The 16704-nt window shown below is 43.5% G+C and overlaps 1 protein-coding gene across 2 annotated transcripts in view; it reads right to left on the bottom strand.

Annotated features, from left to right (window-relative positions):
* Positions 1 to 16704, bottom strand: part of dennd2db (DENN/MADD domain containing 2Db) — a 30641-nt gene that overhangs the window by 766 nt on the left and 13171 nt on the right. For both annotated transcript variants that reach the window (XM_036530228.1, XM_036530229.1), the window contains 12 exons: positions 16365 to 16427; positions 13308 to 13403; positions 10716 to 10897; positions 10298 to 10410; positions 8589 to 8658; positions 8087 to 8164; positions 5438 to 5578; positions 4189 to 4337; positions 3466 to 3637; positions 2775 to 2825; positions 2224 to 2305; positions 229 to 471 (listed from right to left, as the gene is read on the bottom strand). In XM_036530228.1, the coding sequence (XP_036386121.1) occupies positions 229 to 471; positions 2224 to 2305; positions 2775 to 2825; positions 3466 to 3637; positions 4189 to 4337; positions 5438 to 5578; positions 8087 to 8164; positions 8589 to 8658; positions 10298 to 10410; positions 10716 to 10897; positions 13308 to 13403; positions 16365 to 16427 (1440 nt within the window). The remainder of the gene's footprint in view (positions 1 to 228; positions 472 to 2223; positions 2306 to 2774; positions 2826 to 3465; positions 3638 to 4188; positions 4338 to 5437; positions 5579 to 8086; positions 8165 to 8588; positions 8659 to 10297; positions 10411 to 10715; positions 10898 to 13307; positions 13404 to 16364; positions 16428 to 16704) is intronic.

Raw genomic sequence — 16704 nt, 5'->3', positions numbered from 1 at the left:
AAACATTCCCTGGGGTTCATATTTTCACAGAAGCACCATAGCAATGCTCAGGAATGCTGTTTTACCACTTTACTATGTCATGGAAACAAAGCTTCCCTGAAGCATAATGAAATTAAGACCCGTGCAATCAGAGGAGGTGGGTCAGAGAGAACACAAAGCAGGAAGCAGAGACAAGTAGGCTCAGGGACAGAGGGACAGAGGGACACTGCCTTTGAGCAGCGTTCTCACCTTCCTGGGCATCCGGCCGCTGCTCCACCTCCTGGATGAACAGGTCGAACATCTGCGTCTGGATGAACTTCTTGACAAAGTGCCGGGTGGTCTTGGACTCAATGGCCTTGTAGAAGTTCCTTTTTTGGAAGACTCCTGGCTGGCCACTGCCGTTGCGCTTAACGTGGGCGGCGAAGTGGCCCACCGTCTTCACGAAGAAGGGCAGGAAGGCCTCCGAGACCACCCTGTTCAGCTCCTCTGGCGCTGAGCCAAACAACATAGAGGCAATCGGTCACTGGATGGTCAGAGTTTCTGCCAAAGCATGCTTTACAGCCTTGACCGTAGCAGGACCAAAGACGCATTTGGTCTCACCCACTAGCTGCTGTCTGCACTGACCTGTTGTAACTACTACTAATCTGCTTTCATCCTACTCCCACTGTCTACCATCACCCTTCACTGAAGCAGAAATGGCACACGGTCAATATGTCAAAGTACTGATAAGCACTGACGAATATCCCCTTGAGCCACTGAGGGCTGCAAATTATTTTGAAAGCAGGTGCTTCAGCACAGCTCTGGTTCCTAAGTATATTAAGCAATCATGCTTACAGTCGTGTATAAAAATCCTGAGCCGGCCCAGTAGCCCATTGTTTTGACTACCATGGCTAAAAGAAAAGATCTCAGTGGCTTTGAAAGAGGGGTGATTGGGCACATCTGGCAGGAGCTTCAGTGACAAAGACTGCTCAACCTTCTGATGTTTCATGAGCAACAATGGCTAAGGTGATCCTGGCATTAAAGTCTGAGGGAAAGACTTCATCAGCTAGGGGCAACTGTGGTTGAAAAGTGCATACTCATTAACCTGTGCATTGTCTCGAGATGAAAGGCAAAATTCAGAGTAGTTCTGAATCAGCTGTCTGCAAATACCAATCTACGGCATGAGCAGACAGTCTGTCAAGAAACTAACAGATAATATGGTCAGGTTTCAGTGCATGAACCCCTTGTTTCACCTCAAAATGCATATTTGTGAGTAAAGTGGTGCAAACACAGGCAGTGGTCTACTGAGCAGTGGAAAAAAGTCTTCCGGTCAGATGAGTCATCCTTCACCCTGTTCTCAACAAGCGGATAAGTGTATGTGGGGCACGCAAAGAAACCTACAGCCTCGAGTTCTGGTTTCCCCACGGTAAAGGTGGCTCTGTCATGGTGTGGGGTGCATTCTCCTGGCAAGGTTTATGTCCACTCAACCCACCAGAGGGCAAGGTAAACACCAATAAATACAAAGCTACTCTGTGTGATCACCTTCAGTGGTCTCTTTCAGGGTGACATTGCCTTCATCCAAAGGGCATGAACGGTCACTTAAAGGTTTGATGAGCATGAAAACAATATAAACTATATACCAAGGCCATCTTAGTCACCACATTTCAACCCAATTGAACACTTATGGGAGATTCTGGAGTGCTGTCTCAGACAGTGCTTTCTACCATCATCAACAAAACATCAAATGATGGAATTTCTCATGGAAAAATGGTGTCACATTCCTCCAATAGAGCTCCTTGCAGCTTATATGCCATGGTGTACCGAAGCCGTTCTGGTGGCTCATGGTGGCCCGATGCTCTGTTATGATACTTTATGTTGATGATGTCTTTCCCTCAGATACTCTATCTGCCCAGTGCCGGCCAGAAGCAGATGGGCTCCCCCTCTGTGCCAGGTTCTGCTCAAGGTTTCTTCCTGTTAATTAGGGGGTTTTTCCTTGCCACTGTTGCCTTAGGCTTGCTCTCAGAGGGTCTCAGGCCTGGGAACAATGTAAAGCTGCTTTGTGACAGCTCGTGTTGTAAAAAGCGCTATACAAATAAAATTGAATTGAATATTGTATTGAATTGAATGTTGGTGTTTCCTTTTGGCATTTTGGCAGTTACCTGAATAACAGCTTTCAGGCAAACAGAGACCATATCACACTATCATACTACCATATCAACACATCATACTATGTCAATTCTGAGTGATGCAATGAAATCCACTCACTTGATTTCTCTTTCCTGGCACTTAAAGCCTGCAGGATTTCGTCTTGTAGTTTTGGGGGTAGGATGGACTTCTCGTCTCCTATCTGTTTGTTAAAGATGGAGAGAAAGAGTTACACAAGAGCTGTGGGGATGCTGGCAGCCCTTCAAGAATGGTTTGGCAACTCTGAAAACCGCCTGGTGAAAGGCAATGAGTCAACCTGGACTGAAAACGGCTGCCATTTCTGACTGCTTAAGTAAGCACGTTCTTTGCCATCACATCATCAGCAGTGCTCAGGGGTCTCCCCGGGATTTCGTGACATTGTGGTGAAACACAGAAAGGAGTGCACAAAGTGCCCTATGTGGCTACAACGCGGGAGCTTTCCAAATTCTTCAGGCAACCATACAGGCAACTTCCCATAACCAGTCAGTCCTTTTGAATTCGCGAAATAAACTACTTCAAATAATATTCTTGTGTATGGAAAACAGTCGCAAGCAATGTGAATGGTATTTACAGAACAACCATCACTTTTAAGGTGAGTACTGATTACCACAGCATGCACGGTAAGAACTTACAGTCGTAATGAAGGTATTCTGGGCCCCTTCTGATAAATCCACAATAAGCAGCTACAACAGAGGAGAAACAATCATGAGAACTTGTGTCACTCAATGCAGACAAAATCACAACTGACAATGGAGGATAGTTATGGCTTCTATCTAGTCTTATTTGCTTGAAGAAGATTTGCAACTAATTATGTCAAACACTTTTTCAAAGGAGGTACATCAGACTCCATGGTCTTTGTTACCTTAAATGTAGTGATGGGAAAGTGAGGCTTCATGAACCCCTGTACAGGCATTCTATAACTCCTTCCCATGACCACCTAGAGCCTCGTGGGATTGTGCAACTTGCAGGCAGCTCTTGGCTGGAGTGCTCTGATACATAAACTCTCTCTATCTGGCCCTGCGATGACTAATTTCCACGGAACCAACAGCGTGAGACATCAGCTATGTTTTGACTAGAGCTACAGTGTATGAGTGTCCACAAATCCACATGCAATCAGCATGCCGACTCTCGGACTTTGCTCGGAGGTTAGAGCTCAGGAAGCTCAACTTCATAGGTAAACTACACCCATTCCCACTGAGGTTGATGACGCTGTTCTTCCACATCAACTGGAAATTCAACTTAAGTGCCTCTACTGGCAGCATTTATGTGTGGGGATCTGCGTGTGTCTGTGTGTGCCTTTGTCAAACCGAGTCACACACTTACATCACTTTGGTCAGTGATAAAGTCCAGCATGTGCTTCTGAACCCCCAGAAGGTAGGGGGTGGGCGCCATGACGACATCGATGAGGATCTCAGGGACGATGGAGATGAAGGTGTGTTGCCAGGTGAAGGGGTAGAGGAGGGCAGCCACGGCGTTAATCACTTGAGACAGGGTGCTGGAGAGGAGGTTCAACCAATCAATACATACACATTGTTCACATCTTGCTTTGTCTTTGTTTTTCATTATGCTTACAACAGATGGCATTTGCTCCTATTAATAAGCACATTATTACTAAAAATAATTAAAACCTGACAAAGGTGTGTCTGCTCTGTAAACGCAGCTACTTTATTTTACCATCATGTGGCTTCTGTCAAAGATACTTAATCACTAGCACTGTGATGTCTAGCTCTCTATATACTACATTTATAATCCTGTTTAGTGTATTATAATCCTATTTACTGTATTGGTTAACCAGAACTTCCAAATATAGATTAACTAATGTAGGTGCTTACTTGCATTCTTATGAATATTCACTAGCATTTACAGCCTCACTTTTTTTGATCTTATTCCAATCAGGAGGGATATGCACTGAATCTTCATAAAAGCCAATCATTCAGAGTCACAATGCAATGGAGCCCCACCTTCTCATAAATATTCATAAACAGGCACCCAGCAGCCCATAGATGGGGGTGGGGGATGGGGAATAGCGATTGGCGGGCCGCGTACCTGAGCTCCTCAGCAATGAAGATGATGCGTCGCTCCATGACGGTGGCGGCGAACACCTGCAGCACCTCCTCGTCCGTCAGACAGCGGAACAGTGTGCGGAAGTCTACATGCTCCAGCCACGAGTCCAGAGGCCGCGTCAGGCTGATTATCTGTCAGGGGGACAGTGGGAAGAGAATCCGGGTCAGAACCGCACTGGAACCAACCTTCCTGTGTCTCAGTTTAACAAAGTCTTGCCATAATCACTTTGTCAGGTATCCCAGGTCCCAGTTGTGAACCTTTCAATACCTAAATATGGAAAGACCATACTCAGGGGAACTATCAAATGACTTACCTTTTCCCTCCACTCAATTAACCCATTATTCAGTTTCAGTAACCTTTACTTAAGCACCACAGGTTAAATTTCCTTTGATGTACAAACAATGCTGCCAGTGCGTACTGTTACATTCATACCCAGGCTGGACAGCACATAACGTAAGTGAAGTATGAGTCGATGGCTGCCGGTGTTCCTGCTTGTGAGAGACAGGAACGCTCTTTTCGTTTCACTGACTTGTACGAACATTTGTGAACAAAGCCCATTGTAAAAGGCACGGGTAACACTGAGCCGAGACGGAGTGCATGCTGACTCTGAGTCTACCACGTGATATTGTGCATTGGGTTCAGTGCCTGCAACATATCTAAACAGAAAAGCTTGCCCCAGGGGTATGTGGCGCATTGAAGACATTCCAGCTCAGATGAACAGGACACACCTGCACAGTGATTTACGTAACACATACTCTCTTGCATGGGCCACCACTGTGTTCTGCTCAGTCTGTGACTGAGAGTGGATTTGTGCCAGTGTGTTTATGAGAGGAATGGCAGGGGGTATCCATATTAACCTCTTAGTGCTGTGTTTTAGGGTGTCTCTGTGTGTGTGAGTGCAGTGGGGTGTACCGTAGTGTATCAGCGTACATCAGGGTGTATCAGGGTGTACCGGGGTGTACCAGAGCGAATCAGAGTGTGTCAGTGTGTATCAGACTGTATCAGAATTTATCACATTGTATCAGTGTGTATCAGGGTGCATCAGAGTAAATCATATTATATTAGTGTGTATCAAGGTGCATCAGGGTCAGTTTTTCCAGTGTGCATCAGTGTATACCAGAGTACCAGTCTGTAGGAGTGTAACCATGTATATCAGAGTAAATCAGAGTGTACTGGCCTGTAGTAGATGGTGTATTTGATATCTATCACTGTGCTGTGTCTGTGGCCTCACCTCGGTTCCAGACTCGGGGATGAAGCTTTTGATTTTGACGGTGTGGCCCGGGGCAGGGAAGGGCGCCTCCCGCAGGCTCTGCATGAACGGGTATATCATTGCCATGGAGATCTGCCGCCTCTTTTCCACCTCATCGAAGATCTGCATCAAAGACACATTTATCAGCGCATTCATAGATTTAGCAACCTACCCAGTGACTGCCAACTAGGGCTGGGCGATATAGCCGTCCCAATATATCGAATAGCTATTTTTGGCGCAATAACAGTGATCCCCGGTATGTGGCGTTAGGTTTCTTCCCGTATTGTTTTCCCTTTAGTCATACCTGATGCGGGAGCACACCTCCAGTTTTCCGAGGCCATGTGAAATGCTTCCAGGGGAAAAACGCCATTCGTATCTATTCAATGTTGATATCACAGCAACAGCACTATGCTGCTTCCATGCGGTAGATTGAAACACATGGCTACAAAGATAAAGAGTGAAAACATATGCTGTGTGTTTTTCAAAGCTAATAGGTAAGTTAACCAACATATAGATACAAGTGATATTTTTCTGCCCCGGAAGGATTTCACTGAACTTTGGAGGTGTGCTCCCGCATCAGGTATGACTAAAGGGAAAAAAATATGGGAAGAAACTTAACGCCACATACCAGGGATAGCTGTTATTGCGCTAAAAATAGCTATCCGATATATCACAACGGCTATATCGCCCTGCCCTACTGCCAACATATATATAATTCATATACTTTTTGAAAAAACTGCTCAAATTTTTGGGGAGGTTTTGGGACGTATCAGAACAGGTTCAAAGACAAGCCAACAGTTTAATTGTGGATTAACTGTGGATATTTTTTGGACAGAATGTGGTATTCAAGATAAAGTGATAATTACTGCCTTGTGTAAGACAGTTCCCTCTTCCTCACCTCTACCCCAAACACGCACACGCACACATTTCTCCACAATTACTCAGATTTATACTGGTGGTGTATTATCACCAGTATATCAGTACACTACAGTTGCCAAAGCAGAGCTTTGTAATAATTCAGTTACGGTAACTGCCAACATGGCACGGGTCTGCAGTGTCAGAATGGCATAGTGCGTATGTTTTTAGGGCCGGCTTGGCCTGTGAGGCAACCAATGGCTCCCCTTCAGGCAGAGTGGAAATTGCCAAGCGGGAGGCAGCAAAAGACACCAAAGCAGGGAGCTAGTACAGAATACAAAGAAGTCACATCACAACAATAGGGGGGGTAGATAAAGAAAACACAATGGACTATAATGCACTGTAATTAAATTATACTAAAACCCAGCGAGAATTGCTTGTTGGCACTCTGACCGTGGAACTCAAGAGTGTTGGCAGGTATATAGTATTAATATGAAAATCATGATTAATGCTACAGTGGTTATAATTGATAAATAATAGTGGGGTGCCTTTAAAACAACTGCTGGTTACATGTTAGCTACAGCTGGTACCTCCTCCATAACAGCTGCACACTGTCTTGACATCCAAAAACTCTGTGAGCCAGGGCTGCCAGCCCTTTGTTTCCTTCCAAAGGAAGCATTAACTCGTTATTCCTCAGTGTATTAATCACTTATTCCACAAATCACTTCAGATAACAGTGGGGAAAACCAGGGCAAAAATTCCACAAAGCCACACACCAAACAGCAGAACCTTCTGCACAAATAGACACTAGCTCTCACACCTACACCCACGCGTGCAAGTAGGACGGACAACACTCCACCTCCCCCAAATGAGAGGGCCGCTGATTAGCTGACTCATTCTCCCATTTGGATGTAAAAAGCGCTCTGAGGAAAAACCAGGCGAGGTGACTCATGTTCCAGTAAGAGTCAGGTCGTGCGCGGGCCGCTTTGAGGTCAAAGAGAAACAATGGTTCCTCTGGAAACCACTAAATCTGGGGAAAGATTATCAACTGCTATTAATTGGGGCTGTCTACTCTGAGTGCATCCAAGTGACCCATTAAAAAGAAAACAGCCTTCCTCTGGAGAATGGAGTAAATGATTATCAGGTTTGAAATACAAATACAAGTTACTTGATAATGGTACAGTCAGCTGATATTTTCTCAGAGGAACTCTACTGTAGGTGCCCTTGAACGTCACGTTTCACTGGAACTCAGCTGGAACGAGTCCCTGGCTTCTTTGGAAGCAGATGGGATTTCCAGCTCGTCTGAACTTAACCGGAATGTCAGGGCTGTTCAACAGGTATACAGCAGACAGAAAAACCACGCAGTCCCTTGTCAATATTGTGTTTGAATATTTAAAACATCAATTCTGTGGGTTATACCAGGGTGAGGTTTTAGTGATCAGAACTCCTCTGCTTCCAATATTTTTCTGGTTTTACTATTGGGATAAATTTCTGGGAGCCAGAATACACGCTCTCCTAAAATTTGCATAATTTCCCCATAAAACTAAAAAGCACACCCCCAGCTTTGTGCAGGTAAATGTGAAAATGCATCATGTCTAAAGAGCTGGGCTGGTAAACAAAAGCTCACTGGTTCAATTCCCTGCTGGGGCACTGCTGTTATACCACAACTGCCTCAGTAAATATCAAGCTGTATAAATGGAAAAAACTGTAGCCTATGTAAGTCACACTGGATAAGAGCATCTGCTAAATGACAACAATGTAATGCAAGTGTCAAACCTTGGAGAACAGGCCGAAACAGGCCAGCTGGCTGATGATGCAGTAGGCCTCCGGGGGGCGGGCTCCTTTGCCATGGGGCTTCAGGAAGAGACAGACCTTGTTAGAATGTGTGTGGGTTCTAAATAACAAAGCTGTTCTAATGCAATGCTCAAATAACTGCCTGTCTATCCCCCTGAAATACATCTGAGGTAATGAACTACCAATCAGAACAATGCCCTTACACTTTCCAAAATATTCACAGGAAACAAACAGCTACTTGTCTGATGTCTTAGCCATTAAAAAAGCTTTATTCAAGGATCAGGGGCTCGCACTGAAAAGACATTCTTGAAATTTTTAAAGTTCAGAGGTTTTCAGTTATTGGGGTTTTTCTGTGTTTTTGCTGCATCCTTAGCAGGCCCGCTATGGATGACTCACAACAGCAAGAAAAAGAAAACACAAACAACAAAATTAAATCTTGAGCTAAATCATATTTTGAACAAAGTTATGAAGAAGTCATAGTTACCAGCAACCTCCTGCAGTAGCCATTTCTCCTGCTCCCATCAATCTCTGTCAGAACGAAAGAGAAGGTCTCGCTGTAGGCAGAGAGAAGCAGAAAACACCATTACGATCTGATATGACTCAAACCAAAGGAACTCACAGCAGAGGAAGACGGGGTGACAGGTCAAGAAGATAAGGAAGATAATGAGAAACAGAGTAACAGAGAGAAAGAGAAAAGGGACTTTTTTCAAAAGCCGTTTATTTAATATATTACTATTAAACAACAACCATGGTAAAAAGTACTAGTCAAAGAATAGCAAAAGAAAAAAAAACAAAGCCCAGGGAAAAAGAAGAGAGGAAAAACAGAGGGAGAAAAGAAAAGAGTGTGAAATAAAGGAGAGGAAGAGGAAAAGAAAGAGACAAAAGACTTGACAAAAAAGTGTCCTGTGTCATTATCTTAAGCTAGTCCTGCACAGAATGCTAAGTCCTGATCCTTGTGCTCTCAGGGGAAACTGGGAACAAAAACACAGGCTAGGGCACACAAGAAACTGATAGAAAAGAGGAAGTGCGGGTGTACAAGGGCCAGATGATAACTTAGCAACCTTGACAAAAACTCCAGGACAATGCCTGCCTCTAAGGCTCAACGGACTTATGGCAGACAGGCCGGGGAGGAATCAGGTCATCCTCACAACTTGTCTCACCGCAACAGTTTCGTTTCATATCAGAACAGCTCTGTGTGTCTGTGAGTGTCTGTGTGATCTGCAGCAGCTGTGGGAAGCCCTGGCACGCACCCCGAGCTCCGTGGCCCGATGCCGATCGCCCTACATGCTGAGGGAATGCATGAAGACTGGACCAAAGATACTTTCGATTTGGGGGTTTTTCGCCTTGCATCCCTTACAAAAACACGTAACTTACTGCCGTAACATCAGACTACCATTACTACAGTTAGCTAACAAAGGTGTCTGTTCCTGACCTAGAAACAAACAGAGGCGAAGGAACAGGATACTCAAATGGGTATAGACTGTCAAAGGTATTGTGACACTGAAGGCAAAGATGAGAACATTATGAGCAGGCCTCTCTCTCCCCAGCGGCACTCTGATCTGCTTTGTGGGAGAGAGAGCGTGGGCGTGAAAGAAGAGGAGTGGTTTAATGTGACAAAAAATGCCTGTTCCACTTTCTTCTAAACAAGGTTACCATGGCAACAGGATACCTGCGCTGGTATCCGCGAGTGGGAGTGTGTAAGAATTTCATACGCATACATGGTAGCTGATGGTTTGCACCTATGATGTGCCCAAGGTTGTGTGTTCCCTGAGAGAGTGAGTGCCACCAGAGACTATGCCCCGCTGGCAGGAAGTCTACACACGCTTTCTTCCTTCCCAAATCCACTGAGGAGTTCCCCTCTTAATTTTCTTTGGCCGAAGGAAGGGAATTCTCCTAATGGAATTTCCAGTGCAACAACCCAGGGCCTGGGTCAGAATGTATTGGTGTGACACAGTGGTTCAGGACCTTGGCTTCAAACCATAAGGCTGTTTGGGACAGTCTCTTTGACTCCTTCACCAAGTACCCAAACCTGAAATGATTCAGCAACTGATATTGAGCTGTATAAATGGAACCCAACATGTATGATTCAGACACCTTCCTAGAGGAATCACGCTCATACAGAGTCACTACACAGGGTCCAACAGCATGTTGCTTATGACAGAGGTGTCTTTGGTGTGAGTGGAAGCATGTTACCTTCGGTACTCGGTCAGCGGGGTCCAGTTGATCCCCTCGGGAAAGCAAAAGAGAGTGATGGCCTTGAGGGTCTTCTCCTCTTCCTGCTTCTGGGATTTCATCATCCCATCGCGCTGAAAGGGAAACACCGCAAGCCGTCAGTCCACCCAATGACCCTCTTTCGCCCCTGTCTTTGGAGCCACTCCCACCTGCACCTCCACATTTCACACTCTCTGATGCTGACCTCATAATGGTGAAAAATTATTCACTTTTTAATGTCTGTTTTTTGGCTTTACTATTGCATGAAGCGATCACAAATTTCGACAGCTGTTCACATATGAACTTCAGCAGTCTAATGCAGACAAAAGGGGGATGTGTTCCACTTTCTGCGCTGACCAATAGCCGACATTGACCAAGGAATTCTGTAGAATTGGCTGACCTTGGGGAACTGGTATGTGATCTGGGGCTCATAGACCCCTTCCTGCTTCCTCTTGAGGCTAACCACCACCAGGTACTCAAAGAAGACCTGCCCGCTGGCGTAGCTGGTCTCCCGGGTGGGGCCTGGGGTCTCCTTGAGAGGCGCGGCTATGGGCTGGGGAGGGTCAGGGTCCTTAACACCTCCTACAGGGAGAGCAGCAGGTTACATGGTTAGAGACAGACAGACATTCCGTCGGCAGGGCAAGATGGACAAACCGTCCATTCATGAGGATAGCACAAACAAGTCAGAACACTGGGCTCACTACCAATAGTGATCAAACAGAAACTGCCATTCCATTCTCTATGGTGAACACACAGAAACACACACATTCTCTCTCTTCTGCAATACAACCACAACACTTTTCCCATAAAAAAAAAACAATGACTTCTGCATCTAATGTTGTGTGATAACAGGATAAACAGGTATTAACAGTACTAAGTTTTAACATTTGAACAAACTGAAGCAATGACAAAGCCTTAGCAACAGGTCGGTCTGTTAAATTATCACAGTACTTCAGCAATGGAAAAATACACTCTCCTCTGGGAGCATGATGTCACAACAGCAACAGCAAGGGAAAGGTCAAGTTTAATTGCAATTATGTGTCTCAGAGTCATTCCTTTCACTCCCTCGGAGGTTAACTGGGGACACCCATCTTAAGGGTGCATGTAGGCATGCGGACCGGGAGATACATCTGTGATGGCCAGCCTTACTCAAATGCACCTATCCCACTGATGCATTTCACATCAGAAGTCATATCATATTTCAAAATAAGACCATTTATTGGCAAACCCACACCACAAATGACTTTATTATTGTCTCACACACCATATGAGGCAATCATGAACTACATTTCCCATACATTAGCTGTCCTTGAAGGCATGCAAATATGCAAACTTTCAGCATGCTGACTGTCATTTCCCAGTAAGCAGTCAGTTACAAATGAATATCAACTGTTTCCACAGAGATTACTGAACTGTTTCACAAGATTAACATTATCATTACTGTTACTGTATTGCTCAACTCTCAACAGTCAACTATGGTTCCTTTAATATATATGTAGACACTGTCACATAATGGTTTATACAATATTGATGCAACATCACATAATCATCTCTGACCAATGTAACACTGTGATTCTATAAAATTAATGATGAGCGTGATGTTGCTAATTCAGTGAAAAACGTTTTCCTTCAATCACAAACATGCTGACCTCAGTCAGTGAGAAGAACAACAAAAGAACAGTATCACAATGTGTTCTGAGCCGTCCAACAGTGGAGAGCTCTGGCAAGCAGTCAAAAGCTTAAACCATGCAAATCCTTTTCTTGGGTGACTGAAAGTTTCTGCAACTAATTCTTATCAACATAATAATGTCAAATATCACATGACACAACTTTAGGTGAAAGATCACTTTCTATATATATATATATATATGTATATATATATATATATATACACACACTGGGGTCCAAAATTATTGGGACACTCACCTTTTTTTCTGAAAACCCACACTATTTTTGTTGCATATTCCATCAGACATTGGGAAAGTCATATTTATGTCAATGTCAACTTCAGCTTCATCTTCTGTGACCATGTTCCAACCTTGTTAGGTTTATATAGGCTTCAGTATGAGTGTTCAATTAGGGGGCAGGGCAACGTTCAATTAGGCCTAATTGAAGTGATGGTCATTTTTGTTCACTTGTCTGCACTCAATAAGTATGTAGGGACCTTTTAAAATTAAGTTAATGTCATGGAATTGTCAGTTTCTTTGGCAGAATTAATGTCATACATATTATTAAAATGTTAGAAGTAAGGGTAGCCATCAGGCAATCGTGTGCCAACCACATAAAGAGATGTTTTGAAAATGTTAGTTGCCAAAACATTAACTGTTTTCGCCACACCATAAATTAGGTTCCAGTGATAAAACTAATAGCTACATGGACACATCCACACTTAACCACAAAATGCCCAGGTATCCCAATAATTTTGGACCCTAGTGTATACGTATACACACACACATATACATACACACATTACATACAGTTATTGAGTTGGAAATTTTTTTGAGCTTTCATCCATGCAATGCAAGCCATCTCAGACTGCCACCTCCCCTGTAATTTTCTACAGTGTATACAAATCATTTACATTACACTGTATTAGCTAAAACTAATATGCTTATCTACCTCACTATGCAGATCACAATTCAGCTAATGGGCATCACTGAGGACACTTAGATGCTCACATTTACAAGCACTATACAACAAGCTGTAATTCATTTAACAGTCTTTTCTGATGGACAAGGATATGCCATATCCCGTACTTAGTAATGGCAAAGATGACATGAAACAACAAACAGTTAGCAAATGTTAAGGTACTAGTCCGTCAACCTGCATAGCCTAAAGATAGCTGTGCCTTTTAGCCTCAGGAGGTCGTGACGAATGACATCAGCGGCACACATCAACTTTAAAACCAATGTGTAAACAGATGCGGGCAGGGAACCTGCCACCACTGCATAAGGAGTCCATTGCATTTGCTGCAACAAAAAAGTACACTCACTTTCTTTGGTGAGCTTCCCGTGAATATGGTTCAACATAGTGCTGAATCTCTTCATCCGACCTTGATCAGCTTCATCCTCGATGGCCATGACTGCACCTGTCGGAGGAGGGTGAGAAAGGAGGGGAGGTGGAGAGGGAGATGGAACGGAGGGAGAGATGGAGTGATATTGAGCGTGAGAGAGACGGGTAGAGGAACACAGGAGTGTCAACTTCTTTCAGCTGCTGCACCTCCACTACTGAAAAAGATTTTCATTTCCAGTTAACATCCTCTGTTTATCTACCCTCTCAATCACATGACTTTCCTTCCATGACGACTCGAGCCAGGGGTTTTTCCTGACCATGTGACCCGGGAGGCATTCACCCTGTATTTCAACTGTTATCCTCAAGGCGTCACCACAGCCACTAATCTCAGCAATAATTACGTAATCAGCACAGGAACGTGACCAGTTACATAATTAAGGAATAATTATGAAGAGCTAGTCAGAATATGACAGTTTAAGGTAGGTGTCAAAAAAATGACACATGGACACGCAATCTGGATCAAGAAGTATATACGGACAGATATCATTTGTTTGGCAAAACTTGCAATTTATCATCAGACCACACACAAAAAAAACAGCTTTCAAAATTACAGAAACACCAGAAGTGAAAGCTCCAGCCTGACACGGGGGAGGGGGTATCCTATGTGGAATAACAAAAGGGTGAGGATAGCTTGGAGAGGCAGCATGATGTCATTTATCATCCGACAGAGGCGCTTATCAGCACAAATTTCCCCTTGGAAAAAGCTGACAATCCAGAAGCACGTTCATCTCTGAGCATATGATAAATAGCAGGGTAGCTCCAACTGCTAGCCAGCTTTGAAAACAGTATTTACCATGCACAGTAAACATGGACAAAAACGCCATTACGGAGCGGATCAGAACATCTGACGCTTAATCTGTAGTAACGGACAAGTCTACAGATGTAAAAGATCAGTATGTTCTGTACATTTTGTTTTCCGGAGACTAAATACAAAGGATTTGATAGTTTGTTCTGACAGACATTTGAACTGGATATTAAAAAACACGACTGGGTTTGTCTCAGATAATGCAGGCTACACGATCACGGCATTCGAGGACATTCGAGGGAGCTTGTTGCGAAATTCAGTACATTTTATTTGTAATGGCCACATTCTGGCTCTAGCGAGCAATATAAGCCAAAATAATTTCCCGAAAGTTGACAAGCTTGTTTTGCAACCGTGAAAAAACATTCTCAAATACTGCCAAAGCAAGAAACTCCAGTATACAGAACATCTTGGCAAAGAAATGTTGTGCTCTACTGATGAAGCTGCCACCAGGCAAAACTTAATGGGGCATATATTCAGCGGTATTATACTATACCAAGTACATCTCTTTTTGTACACACTTTGTGTACACACAGATGGATATTTCCCCATGAACAGTTGTCTTAACAGCACTGAAGTGTGGACAAACAGCTACCTCCAGCTGAAGCAAACAGCAAGGGTCTGATTGTCCTGATACAATAGTTTCAGAGTTGAAAGTTCCCTAAACCTAATATAAAACTGAGGAATTTACAAATGAATACAGAACCCTGGAACAGCATTGACTGGGTGATAAACTAACAACGTGTGAAAGCAATTCAGTTAAGCCTCCAAAAAACTCAGCGCATACAGCCCCGATCATTTTTTTTAAAGAAAACAAGTCGCATTAAAGCAGCACACAGATTTCTGAAATGTGCAGTCTGGACGTGGAAACCCTCCCCTTAAGACTCTATTCCTGGCTTTCATGACTACTGTAAATCAGAACTGGGCCTATGCAAATAATGGCAGTGGAACACGTCTGCATGAATTGTGGAACAAGTCTGTAATATCATTCCCTAATCTAACAAAAACACTCATCTGTATATCGGTTGTTATCAGTTCTGTTAATGCTGAGAGAAGTGTTTTTTTTTTTCATATGAACAGGTGTTCACACAACAATATCAATCCATGAAAGAAAAAAAAAAAGAAAAAACTTCACCGAGTTATCAATGTTAAACATGCACAATGCATAAACATTCATATGATCCTGTTTAACTTGACTGCTTAACTTTAGCTTGTACAGCAAATGACCTCTCTTATTTTATTCCATTTACAGTATTTTATAAGTTAGCGCAGTTTAGAAATGTTACTTGTCTTCAGATGGTAGTTGCTCCCACCTGTCCAGCAGAAAAAAATGTTTGAGGAAGCATCAGGGTACACTGACTTTGAAGTCCTTCCACATGCTTAAGTAACTGAATGGTTAAATTAGGTAACTGTTTAACACAACGCTTGAGAAGAGACCGTATCGACATCTTGAGGGAATACACTTTTTACGATTAACATAAATGTCTTAATAAAGAAATAATAAAATAATAATAAAATTATAAAAAAATATAATATTTTTTTATCTACACCTCTATTGTAGATGTTCCTGTGTTGTTGTTTTTTTTTATTTTACTAGCTTTTATTGCTGTATTCATCATTTGTTTTTTTTCCCCACTGTATGTTTTTTCACTTTGCGCTTCATAAACTGTATGTATGATGCTGTATACATAAAGTCTACTATTTTTGATATTACCAGTTCAAAGGGGGAAAACTCCGGGCCATAATTATGAGTCAAATCTCTCTCTGACGGCCTAGGCCTCATAACTGTGTCCAAATTTGTTTTGTTATTAACATATTTTAACATATTGGTGTTATCAGTTTAAGTGAACCCACGCCACATGTGTCACACTTCATACTGCACCGCCATGAGAGCGTTTCAGTGAACGGAACTTGCAGCAGACAGAGAGACACTGAGAAGAGAGAGAAGGGGAGGAAGAGAGCGCAAAGATGATATCACAAAGCGCAGCTCCAACTTAGCCCCTGCTTACTGAGAGTCAGCAGGATTGTGCTGGCTCAACAGAATAGGACAGAAGGCCCGGGAGACAGAAGCCCAGGAGACATACAGAAGCCCAGGAGACATACAGAAGCCCAGGAGACATACAGAAGCCCAGGAGATGGAGGCAGTCTGCAGAAAGCTCCTTCAGGGTGACTTACAGTGGTCCTGGCCTGTTGGAGGCTTCTCCTTCCCACTGTCCTCTGAAATGGGTTCCTTCTCACCTAGCAAAGGCAGGGAACACACAGTGCTGAGTGCTCAATTCTGTGACAGGACACATGCTGTGCACGCAAAACCCTGCTATTGCTACAAATCCATAACAGTCATTCACTGCAAAACAAACATTCATAGTACGTGCTACACGTACATTAGACTACATACTACCCTGCTGAGCTTTAGGCTCTTAGGATTTGCACTCCTGTACTTTACTCCACCTAGCGTAAAAACACAAAGGCCCTGGCTATGTGTTTGGCATGACATTCACAAGATTAACTTCACAGA

The sequence above is a fragment of the Megalops cyprinoides genome, chromosome 6 (genome assembly GCF_013368585.1).
Source record: "Megalops cyprinoides isolate fMegCyp1 chromosome 6, fMegCyp1.pri, whole genome shotgun sequence".
Taxonomy (NCBI): Eukaryota; Metazoa; Chordata; class Actinopteri; order Elopiformes; family Megalopidae; genus Megalops; species Megalops cyprinoides.
Note: the sequence above shows the minus strand (reverse complement) of the source record. Positions and strands in the feature narration are given on the sequence as shown.